Source organism: Pseudophryne corroboree, chromosome 9 (genome assembly GCF_028390025.1).
Source record: "Pseudophryne corroboree isolate aPseCor3 chromosome 9, aPseCor3.hap2, whole genome shotgun sequence".
Taxonomy (NCBI): domain Eukaryota; kingdom Metazoa; phylum Chordata; class Amphibia; order Anura; family Myobatrachidae; genus Pseudophryne; species Pseudophryne corroboree.
In genome coordinates this window covers 153,060,849-153,073,965 of record NC_086452.1, presented here as the reverse complement: position 1 = coordinate 153,073,965, position 13,117 = coordinate 153,060,849, and the positions used below count along the sequence as shown (strand labels likewise).

General features: G+C 46.3%; 1 protein-coding gene across 1 annotated transcript in view; it reads right to left on the bottom strand.

The window, feature by feature from the left end:
- Positions 1 to 13,117, bottom strand: part of ABCA4 (ATP binding cassette subfamily A member 4) — a 502,596-nt gene that overhangs the window by 67,673 nt on the left and 421,806 nt on the right. The window contains exon 42 of the mRNA XM_063941498.1: positions 8,192 to 8,312. Within this exon, the coding sequence (XP_063797568.1) occupies positions 8,192 to 8,312 (121 nt within the window). The remainder of the gene's footprint in view (positions 1 to 8,191; positions 8,313 to 13,117) is intronic.

The window sequence follows — 13,117 nt, the reverse complement described above, 5'->3', positions numbered from 1 at the left end:
TTAGGAAAAGGAGCAGAATGCTGGTATTATGGGTGCATGCCTCTGCACACTGGGTCTGATTCTGGGTTCCACTTAATGCCATAACATTTTAGGCTGCCTTTAGTGATCGGACGTCCTACGTGAACATCAACCTGTATCAGGGGCGTACAGTATTAATACCTGGAATGGGGGGGAGAAGGTTGCTTTGTGCAGCAGTCCATCCTCTTCCATGCAACAGCACAATCCCCACACACACACACACACACACACACACACAGAGACCACCTCCACTTGCCAGCAGAGGTGCCCAGTAGTATCTGGGTCCCGGGTGTTCAGTGCGGGGCCCCGCTGTACCCAGGGGTATGCATGAGCAGCACACCTTGCACACTGCCCCCATCCCTATGACTACAGGTGCAGTGGTCATCATTAGTAACACCATTTACACTTATCCCCATGCTTGGTGTAGAAGATGAGCCTGATATACCTGTATGCTCAACTCTTACTATGTGCATCTGGGCGATTCAGCCAGAGCAGGCCATAGGCATAGGCAAACTAGGCAAATGCCTAGGGCATTTGGAAAGCCTAGGGGCACAAGCAGATTTTGCTGATTAAAATGATATGCAGCATGCCTATATTTTGTGTGCGACTGTGGCTGTATCTGCATATAAAATGCTACTTTACAGTGTATTCCTGGAAATCACTGTAACACAGCATTTCGTATGCAGATACAGCCACAGTCGCACACAGAATATAGGCACACTACATATCATTTTAATCAACTGAAGCTGCTTGTGCATCATAGTCACACAGCAATGAAAATAATTCACATTTTCTGAAGAAAAAAAAAGGTGCCCAACGTTAGCAGAGCTGGACGGGAGCTGCATGGTATATTGAGGCAAGATGTGTAAGGACACCTCTGTATCCAAGGAGAGGTAAAGGTCACAGTGTTAGCGCCCGTGTGAGTGCTGTGTGTGGGTAGGTTCATTGTGCAATAGTGTTTGGCATATGTGTAAGGGGCATTATGCGTGTCATGTGTATAAATCCCTTAGAATGTAAGCTCTCACGAGCAGGGCCCTCTTCCCTCATGTGCTTATCCTTTTCTTACTTTAATAATCCTCAACTGCCCAAATCCCGCAGTTTTGTGGCCACCTTGGAACTTATCTCTGTCATTTACTAGTGTAGTTATGCTTAGTTACCCTGTACTTGTCCTATGTTGTCTTCAACTGTAAGTCACTATCTTCCTGTTTTGATTATGTGTATATGTACTCTGTAATTGGGCGCTGCGGAATCCTTGTGGCGCCATATAAATAAAGGATAATAATAATAAATGCATTAATAATGTGCGGAATATGTGTAAGGTGCATTATGTGTGTCATTATGTGTATAAGGGCATTAATAAAGATTGGCATAATGTGTAAGGTGCATTATGTTTATAAGGACATTAATAATGTGTGTCATACGTGTAAGGGACATTACTGTGTTGTATTATGTGTATAAAGGCATTACTAATGTGTGGCATTATGTGTATAAGGTGCTCTACTGTGTGGTGTCATGTGAATAAAGAGCAATATGATGTGATGTAATGTGAATAAGGAGTAATTCAGTATGATGTAATGTGAATAAGGAGCACTACTGTGATTGATAATGTATATAAGGTAAAGTGGTACTACTGTGTGATGTAACGTGAATTAGGGACACTAATGCATGATATAATGTGAATAAAGTTGCACTACTGTGTGACGTAATTTCAGTTGGGGGTACTATTGTGTGGCCATGCCCCTTCCCAAAAGAATACGTCCTTTTTGGGCTGCGCGCAGAATGTGCACACTGTTCCTATTTAAAATATAGGGGGCAGGAGCACCAAAATGAGGATTGGACTGCTATGACTGAGGGGTGATGATGCTGCGAAAGGGGTGCAGGGTCAGAGGCGGCTCTACAGTAGCAGCGATGATAGGGGGCACCAGACAAAATCTTGCCTAGGGCATCATATTGATTAGGGCCGGCTCTGCATTCAACCACCAGTAAAAAGGATTAAGATGTGTCGCTTGCAGTTGCAGATGTGAGCGCGGCGCAAGCGCAGCTTGCTAAACATTGAGAGATGCGGCCGCATTCGGATTTGCTATGGCAGATTCAGGCTGCTCTTCCGTCTTCCTCAGCTGCAGCTGTTTACAGTCATTAGTATCATAAATGTAAAATACATAATATGATACAAATAAGAAGATTTTACTTACCGGTAAATCTATTTCTCGTAGTCCGTAGTGGATGCTGGGGACTCCGTAAGGACCATGGGGAATAGACGGGCTCCGCAGGAGACATGGGCACTTTAAGAAAGAATTTAGATTCTGGTGTGCTCTGGCTCCCCCCTCTATGTCCCTCCTCCAGACCTCAGTTGGAGAAACTATGCCCGGAAGAGCTGACAGTACAAGGAAAGAATTTTGGAAATCCAGGGCAAGACTCATATCAGCCACACCAATCACACCGTATAACTTGTGATAAACTTACCCAGTTAACAGTATGAACAACAACAGAGCATCAGTTCAACCCTGATGCAACAATAACATAGCCCTTATTGCAGCAATAACTATATACAAGAATTGCAGAAGAAGTCCGCACTTGGGATGGGCGCCCAGCATCCACTACGGACTACGAGAAATAGATTTACCGGTAAGTAAAATCTTATTTTCTCTAACGTCCTAGTGGATGCTGGGGACTCTGTAAGGACCATGGGGATTATACCAAAGCTCCAAAACGGGCGGGAGAGTGCGGATGACTCTGCAGCACCGATTGAGCAAACAATAGGTCCTCATCAGCCAGGGTATCAAACTTGTAGGACTTTGCAAAAGTGTTTGAACCTGACCAAGTAGCAGCTCGGCATAGTTGTAATGCCGAAACCCCTCGGGCAGCCGCCCAAGAAGAGCCCACCTTCCTAGTGGAATGGGCTTTAACTGATTTTGGCAGCGGCAATCCCGCCGCAGAATGAGCCTGCTGAATCGTGTTACAGATCCAGCGAGCAATAGTTTGCTTTGAAGCAGGAGCACCCAGCTTGTTGGATGCATACAGGATAAACAGCGACTCCGTTTTCCTGACTCTAGCCGTTCTGGCTACATAAACCTTCAAAGCCCTGACCACATCCAGTAACTCGGAATCCTCGAAGTCACGAGTAGCCACAGGCACCACAATAGGTTGGTTCATATGAAAAGATGACACCACTTTTGGCAGAAATTGTGGACGGGTCCGCAATTCTGCTCTATCTATATGGAAAACCAGATAGGGGCTTTTATGTGACAAAGCCGCTAATTCTGACACACGCATAGCCGAAGCCAAGGCTAATAGCATGACCACCTTCCATGTGAGATATTTTAACTCCACCGTTTTAAGTGGTTCAAACCAGTGTGATTTCAGGAAACTTAACACCACGTTAAGATCCCAAGGTGCCACTGGAGGCACAAAAGGAGGCTGAATATGCAGCACTCCCTTTACAAACGTCTGAACTTCTGGTAGAGAAGCCAACTCTTTTTGCAAGAAAATGGATAGGGCCGAAATCTGGACCTTAATGGAGCCCAATTTTAGGCCCAAATTCACTCCTGACTGTAGGAAGTGAAGAAAACGGCCCAGCTGGAATTCCTCTGTAGGAACATTCCTGGCCTCACACCAAGAAACATATTTTCGCCATATACGGTGATAAAGTTTAGCTGTCATGTCCTTCCTAGCCTTTATCAGCGTAGAAATGACCTCGTCCGGAATGCCCTTTTCTGCTAGGATCCGGCGTTCAACCGCCATGCCGTCAAACGCAGCCGCGGTAAGACTTGGACCAGACAGGGCCCCTGTTGCAACAGGTCCTGTCTTGGAGGAAGAGGCCACGGGTCCTCTGTGAGCATTTCTTGCAGATCTGGATACCAGGTCCTTCGTGGCCAATCTGGAACAATGAGGATTGTTCTCACTCCTCCTTTTCTTATTATCCTCAGCACCTTGGGAATGAGAGGAAGAGGAGGAAATACATAGACCGACTGGAACACCCACGGTGTCACCAGGGCATCTACCGCTATTGCTTGAGAGTCTCTTGACCTGGCGCAATACCTCTGTAGTTTTTTGTTGATGCGGGATGCCATCATGTCCACCTGTGGCAGTTCCCACCGATATGTGATCTGTGTGAAGACTTCCTGATGAAGTCCCCACTCTCCCGGGTGGAGGTCGTGTCTGCTGAGGAAGTCTGCTTCCCAGTTGTCCACTCCCAGGATGAACACTGCTGACAGAGCTTACGTGATTCTCCGCCCAGCGAAGAATTCTGGTGGCTTCTGCCCACGCACGCCACTCTGCTCCTTGTGCTGCCTTGGCGGTGCACCTGAGCCACTGCGGTGATGTTGTCTGACTGAATCAGAACCGGTTGGTCGCGAAGCAAGTGCTCCGCTTGACGTAGGGCGTTGTATACGGCCCTTAGTTCCAGGATGTTGATGTGAAGGCAAGTCTCTTGACTTGACCACAGACCTTGGAAATTTCTTCCCTGTGTGACTGCTCCCCACCCTCGGAAGCTAGCATCCGTGGTCACCAGGACCCAATCCTGAATTCCGAATCTGCGTCCCTCTAGAAGGTGAGAACTCTGCAGCCACCACAGGAGTGACACCCTGGCCCTGGGGGACAGGGTGATTAACCGATGCATATGAAGATGTGATCCGGACCACTTGTCCAGTAAGTCCCATTGGAAGGTCCTCGCATGGAACCTGCCGAAGGGAATGGCCTCGTATAATGCCACCATCCTTCCCAGGACTCGAGTACAGTGATGCACTGACACCTGTTTTGGTTTTAATAGATTCCTGACCAGTGTCATGAGCTCCTGAGCTCTCTCTATCGGGAGATAAACCCTTTTCTGGTCTGTGTCTAGGATCATGCCGTAGGAACCAACTGCGACTTTGAAATATATAGAATCCAGCCGTGTTGCCGTTACACTTCCAGAGAAAGTGATACGCTGTTCAGCAACTGCTCTCTTGATCTCGCTTTTATGAGGAGATCGTCCAAGTACGGGATAATTGTGACACCTTGCTTCCGCAGGAGCACCATCATTTCCGCCATTACCTTGGTGAATATTCTCGGGGCCGTGGAGAGACCAAACGGCAACGTCTGAAATTGGTAATGACAATCCTGTACCGCAAATCTGAGGTACGCCTGATGAGGTGGATAAATGGGGACATGAAGGTATGCATCCTTTATGTCCAGAGACACCATAAAATCTCCCCCTTTCAGGCTTGCGATGACCGCTCTTAGCGATTCCATCTTGAACTTGAACCTTTTCAGGTATATGTTCAGGGATTTTAAATTCAATATGGGTCTGACTGAACCGTCCGGTTTCGGGACTACAACACGGTCGAATAATAACCCCCTCCTTGTTGAAGGAGGGGAACCTTGACCACCACCTGTTGAAGATACAATTTGTGAATTGCAGTTAACACTATTTTCCTCTCGTGGGGGGAAGCCGGCAGGGCCGTCGGTGAGGGGGCATCTCCTCAAAGTCCAGCTTGTATCCCTGAGACACAATATCTATTGCCCAGGGATCCAACAGGGAGTGAACCCACTTGTGGCTGAAATTACGAAGACGTGCCCCCGCCGGGCCTAGCTCCGCCTGTGGAGCCCCAGCGACATGCGGTGGATTTTGTAGAGGCCGGGGAGGACTTCTGTTCCTGGGAACTAGCTGTGTTGTGCAGCTTCTTTCCTCTGCCCCTGCCTCTGGCAAGAAAGGACGCACCTCGGACTTTCTTGTTTCTTTGTGTTCGAAAGGCTGCATTTGATAATGTCGTGCTTTCCTAGGCTGTGCAGGAATATAAGGCAAAAGATCAGAATTACCAGCTATAGCTGTGGAGACCAGGTCCGAGATCCCTTCTCCACACAATCCTCAGCCTTCCATATGCCTCTTAAGTCGGCATCACCTGTCCATTGCATATTCTACAGGACACGTCAAGCAGAAATCGACATAGCGTTGATCCTAGAACCCAGTAGACTAATGTCTCTTTGAGCATGTTTAATATATATATATATATATATATATATATATATATATATATATATCTCTTAAGACAGCATCTTTAATATATATATCTATATATATATATATCTATATATATATATATATATATATATATATATACATACTAGGGTCTCAATCTGTGCTGATAAGGTACCTGTCCACGCTGCTACAGCACTATGCCGACACAATCGCCGGTCTGAGTAGTGTACCAGAATGTGCACGCTATCTGCAGGATCCCTGAGGATAGCTGTTAAGTCAGGGCTATCTTTTGGGCAAACGTGACACCCTAGGGGAAGATTCCCATCGTATCCTGGCCCTAGTAGGGAAAGGATACTCCCTGAGAATTCTTTGTGGGAAACTGCAGTCTCTTGTCTGGAGATTCCTGCTCTTTTTCATCATGAGAGGAGGGAAATTTACCTCAGCTTTCTTCCCTTAAACATGTGTACCCTTGTGTCAGGGACAGATGAGTCATCAGTGATATGCAAATCATCTTTATTACAATAATCATATATTGAATACTTTCCTGCCCTTTTGGCTGTAACTTTGCATTATCGTAGTCGACACTAGAGTCAGACCCTGTGTCGATATCAGTGTCTATTATTTTGGATAGTGAGCATTGAGAGACTCTGAATGTCTCTGCGACATAGGGACAGACATGGGTAGATTCCCTGTCTGTTCTCTAATCTTTTGTGCAATAAATTGAATTCACCTTAGCACTTAATTACACATATCCAAACAGGTGTCGGCCTTGTCGACGGAGACACCCCTCACACACACACACATTTGCTCCACCTCCTCCTTAGGGGAGCCTTTTACCTCAGACATGTCGACACACACGTACCGACACACCACACACTCAGGGAATGCTCACCTGAAGACAATTCCCCCACAAGGCCCTTTGGAGAGACAGAGAGAGAGAGTATGCCAGCACACACCCCAGCGCTATTAACCCAGGAATAACACAGTAACTTAATGTTAACCCAGTAGCTGCTGTTTATATTGATTTTTGCGCCTAATTATGTGCCCCCCCTCTCTTTTTACCCTCTTCTACCGTGTATCTGCAGGGGAGAGGCTGGGGAGCTTCCTCTCAGCGGTGCTGTGGAGAAAAAACATGGCGCTGGTGAGTGCTGAGGAAGAATCCCCGCCCCCTCGACGGCGGGCTTCTGTCCCGCTTAACTATACATTTACTTGGCGGGGGCTCATACATATATACAGTGCCCAACTGTATATATGCTAAACTTTTGCCAAAGAGGTCCCAATTGCTGCCCAGGTCGCCCCCCCCCCCCCCCCCCCTGCGCCCTGCACCCTTACAGTGACCGGAGTATGTGAGGTGTGTGTGTGGGAGCAATGGCGCACAGCTGCAGTGCTGTGCGCTACCTCAGTGAAGACTGGATTCTACTGCCGCCGATTTCAAAGTCTTCTTGCTTCTTATGCTCACCCGGCTTCTGTCTTCCGGCTCTGCGAGGGGGACGGCGGCGCGGCTCTGGGATCGGACGACGAGGGTGAGATCCTGTGTACGATCCGTCTGGAGCTAATGGTGTCCAGTAGCCTAAGAAGCAGGACCTATATTCAGGGAGTAGGGCTGCTTCTCTCCCCTCAGTCCCACAATGCAGGGAGTCTGTTGCCAGCAGAGCTCCCTGAAAATAAAAAACCTAACAAAATACTTTCTTACAGCAAGCTCAGGAGAGCTCACTGAACAGCACCCAGCTCGTCCGGGCACAGATTCAAACTGAGGTCTGGAGGAGGGACATAGAGGGAGGAGCCAGAGCACACCAGAATCTAAATTCTTTCTTAAAGTGCCCATGTCTCCTGCGGAGCCCGTCTATTCCCCATGGTCCTTACGGAGTCCCCAGCATCCACTAGGACGTTAGAGAAAAATATGCTAAAGTAATATGTTGCAAAAGTATTTGAATACTTTAGTTTTTTTCTCTCAAGAATACGGTAAAAGTCATGCCATTATATAAGCTCATCTGCCAATTGCCATTCTGGCCACTTTTTTAAAAATATGGTCACCTAACAAACAGTGCCACATTGCAGTTAGAACATTGTGGACACAAAATGTACATTAGTCAGCTTTTAGCTTACAGTATTTTTATAATATATTGTTATTACGTGTACTGAAAGAAGAAAACAGACATTATGCACTACTATAGTATAAATACAGCCTATCAATCCTGACACACAACAATGTTCTACCTTTGATAATTCCATTAGTCTTAATATATCACTCTTCCCTCCTCCTTTCATGATCCTCTGTCTTTCCTGTGCAACATCTTCATCCTCACCTGTAATCTGCCCTTTAGGAGGCTCTGAAAACCTAAAATACAGATGATGGTCAATGACACTTAGGAAAACAAGGATTCACTCTATGAAAGATCATATTTTGATAAGCGGAAAGTCAGACACTGCTAATTGTTTTTGGTTGGATCAACTTATATGATGCCAGCAAGCTGCACATTGGCCCTCATTCCGAGTTGATCGGTCGCAAGGCGAATTTAGCAGAGTTACACACGCTAAGCCGCCGCCTACTGGGAGTGAATCTTAGCTTCTTAAAATTGCGACCGATGTATTCGCAATAATGCGATTACTAACTACTTAGCAGTTTCAGAGTAGCTCCAGACTTACTCTGCCTGTGCGATCATTTCAGTGCTTGTCGTTCCTGGTTGACGTCACAAACACACCCAGCGTTCGCCCAGGCACTCCCACCGTTTCTCCGGCCACTCCTGCGTTTTTTCCGGAAACTGTAGCGTTTTCAGCCACACGCCCCTGAAACGCCGTGTTTCCGCCCAGTAACACCCATTTCCTGTCAATCACATTACGATCGCCGGAGCGAAGAAAAAGCCGTGAGTAAAAATACTTTCTTCATAGTAAAGTTACTTGGCGCAGTCGCAGTGCGAACATTGCGCATGCGTACTAAGCGGATTTTCACTGCGATGCGATGAAAAATACCGAGCGAACAACTTGGAATGAGGGCCATTGTCTTTGGATAGGTTGAGATAAACATGCTTTAATGTGTTGTCAAATATTTCTATAGGTTTATATCTATCTTAGAAATATAGTATTTCCACCTTGACACATTGGCCATAGTCCTTGTCATAGGACCTCTGGTGCTTGTGCAATAAATTGATGATCCTTGTATTCACTTGTACTGGGGAACTCTGCTGCAGAGATGTAGTAGATCCATGAAGGACCTGTCACACTGAATGACTAGATCCGGAAGGGATGAGACCCCTGTTTGAGTAGTGCAGCATCTCAGCCAGTGGCTAGACCATGCCTTTGCTGCAGCTCTCAGCCAGAGGTTTCCCAATACAAGTGACAGTGATTATCAGCTGCATTGTGAATGCTGCAATGACCCCTGCGTAACCAATCCTCTATCCAACCACCACCACCACCACTACCACCATTACAGATAAAAATCCCTGTACATCCTGAACACTAACAACATTAAAATTAGGAAGAGTAAACAAAATATAGATGCATTTCTGGTTCCTTGTCTGTGAAGTACAAAACATGAAAAGAATGTCATACAACAACTTCAATGTAAACATAGTATTACCGGACGTCATAATAACATTAGAATGTCATTCAAAATTATACATATTATATTCAATGAAGGTAATTTACATACAGCAAAATCTGCAGGTGTGCAACACATTTGTATTTATGCAAATCTGCCTAATTCTGCCCCTCATAGCACGGACACTTGGCGATTTTGGAAACAACCCCATCCTACCTGTTATATTATCTGTGGAAAGCTCATATTTGTGCTTTTGTAAATGACCTGTCGACCTAGCACATGTCGACCTAGAAACCCTGTCGACCTTCCATCCATGTCGACCTAGTGACTGTCGACCTATAGTGGCCGACCTAAACCCTGTCGATCTTCAGACCGGATCCCACTGTATTTCGGGGGGTGAACTAATTACACTACTCTACAACTCTCGGCATCTGGTATGTGAATATGTGTTTTCGCCTAATTTGAGGATGCTAAATTCAGTGAAGAAAATCTTATTTTCTGTATCACACCATACTTATTAGATACACCCAATTAACAAAAGCAGCAATAGCTATATCTGTAAAATAGGTGAAAATGTCAATTTATCTCTATAGACTTTAAATATTCTCATCATATTCATTTATAAAATACTAATAAAACTACAAAAACACTTAAACACTGCAGAAACCAAACATCAGAAACACTTAACAATCCAAACTAGCTGTAATGTAATTGTTAATTAAAGATAAAATGTAAAGTCACTTTGCTTTTGGGAAATAGGATATTGACGTTTTCCGTGTGTACAGTGTTTCATTACTTTCTCTAAATAGAAACCAGCAGTAGTCCCCCATCATTGTAGGGTTCCAGCGTCCTTGGTAGTGATGCTCCATTGTCAGAATATCTTGTTGAAAACGTTCCCCCTGTTCATCACTTACACTACCCAAGTTGTCAGGGAAAAAAGTCTAGATGGGAATGTAAAACGTGACATTCTACAACCCATATTCTCGTAGTTGTCCAATAGTTCATTCATGATGGGCATGTAGTCTACCTCTTTTCTGTTAAGAATCCACGCACGGAAGCCTAAAACAAGGACCAAGCAGCAGACTCCATTTCTGTCAAATAAGCGTAGTTTCATTCCGACCCCATCGCTCGATGCAGTTTATCGCAGCGCAGCATTCGGGTTGGAACTGTGCATGCACCTGATTGACAGGCAGAGGCGGTCGCTGGGCGGGAGGGAGCTGGACGGCGGCGTTAAGCTGCCATTTAGGGGGCGCGGTCCGGCCAAGCACAGCTACGATCAACTCAGAATGACCCCCAACATTACTTAACCAAGTATCAAAACAGTACTGAACAAAGTAACCACTGCAGGAGCACGAAGCGCTGGGCGGGCGCCCAGCATCCTCTACGGACTATGAGAAAAGGATTTACCGGTAGGTAATTAAAATCCTGTTTTCTCTTACGTCCTAGAGGATGCTGTGGTCCACATTAGTACCATGGGGATGTACCAAAGCTCCCAGAACGGGAGGGAGAGCGTGGAGGCTCCTGCAGAACTGATTGACCAAACTTCAGTTCCTCAGTGGCCAAAGTATCGAACTTGTAGAACTTTGCAAACGTGTTCGACCCCGACTAAGTAGCCGCTCTGCAAATCTGTAAAGCCGAGACACCCCAGGCAGCCACCCAGGAAAAACCCACCTTATGAGTAGAATGGCCTCAACAGACGTAGGACACAGCAATCTTGCCGTAGAATATGCATGCTGGATAGTGAACCTGATCCAGCGAGAGATCGTCTGCTTAGAAGCAGGACACCCAAGTTTCTTGGGATCATACAGGACAAACAGAGTCCGATTTTCTGTGATGAGCAGTCCTCTTCACATAAATCTTCAGAGCATTTACAACATCCAAGGACTTTGATGAAATTGAGGAGTCAGTAGCAACTGGCACCACAATAGGTTGGTTGATATGAAATGCTGACACAACCTTCGGAAGAAACTGCAGACATGTCTGGAGCTCAGCTCTGTCTTCTTGGAAGATCAAGTAGGGGCTCTTACAAGACAAAGCCCTCAACTCCGACACACGTCTAGCAGAAGCTAAGGCCAACAAAGTGACAGCCTTCCATGTGAGAAACCTGACCTCAACCTCCTGTAGAGGCTCGAACCAATCCGATTGGAGGAACTGCAACACCACGTTAAGATCCCAGGACGCCGTAGACGGCACAAAGGGAGGTTGGATGTGCAGAACCCCTTTCAAGAAAGTCTGAACCTCAGGGAGAGAAGCCAATTGTTTCTGGAAGAAAATGGATAGGGCCGAAATCTGGACCTTTATGGATCCCAACCTCAGGAACCATATCCACATCAACTTGCAGGAAGAGGAGAAACTGTCCCAGTTGAAACTCCACCGTAGGAAGCTTCTTGGACTCACACCAAGAGAGACATATTTTTTCCAAATACGATGGTAATGTTTAGACATTACTCCTTACCTAGACTGTATCAGGGTAGGAATAACCTTGTTCGGAATGCCCTTCCGAGCTAATATATATCATATAACCTCCATGCAATCAAACGTAGCCGAGGTAAGTCTTGATAAGCGAACGGCTCCTGCTGCAGCAGGTTCTCCCGAAAAGGAAGAGGCCTCGGCTCTTCTAGCAGTAGATCCAGAAGATCCGCGTACCAAGCCCTTCTTGGCCAGTCTGGAGCAATGAGGATTGCCTGAACTCTTGTTGTCCTTATGAGTTTTAGAACTCTTGGAATGAGTGGAAGTGGAGGAAACACGTACACCGACTGGAACAACCATGGAGTCACTAGGGCATCCACCGCCACGGCTTTTGGGTCCCTTGACCTGGAACAATACCGCCAAAGCTTCTTGTTGAGGTGAGAGGCCATCATGTCTATTTGAGGTACACCCCAAAGATCTGTTACCTCCGTGAACACTTCCGGATGGAGTCCCCACTCTCCTGGATGGAGATTGTGTCTGCTGAGGAAGTCCGCTTCCAGTTGTCTACTCCCGGAATGAAGATTGCAGACAGCGTCAATGCGTGTTTTTCTGCCCAGAGGATGATTTTTGTCACCTCTGACATTGCAATTCTGCGCTTCGTTCCGCCCTTTCAATTTATTTAAGCCACCATCATTGCATTATCCGACTGCACCTGAATGGCTCGATCTCGCAGAAGATGGGCCGCTTGGAGAAGACCATTGTCCTTGGAAGGTTACCCCCTGAGTGACTGCGCCCTAGTCCCGGAAACTCGCATCCGTGGTTAGAAGGATCGAGTCCTGAATCCCGAACCTGCGGCCCTCCAGAAGGTGAGGTAGTTGTAGCCACCAGAGGAGTGAAATCCTGTTATGCACACCAGTGCCTGCAGGAATGTACTGGTGTCTGAACTGTTATGCACACCAGTGCCTGCAGGAATGTACTGGTGTCTGAACTGTTATGCACACCAGTGCCTGCAGGAATGTACTGGTGTCTGAACGGATAGGGATGCAAAACAAATGAACTCACAGACAGACTGGGGAATATGAAATTACGTACACAGAAGGTGATAGGGTAACAAAATAAACACAAAGTGAACAGAGAAGCCCAGAGGCTAAGAAACTGGGTGTCTCCCTATTATTAGGAATGCTCAGATGAAAAAA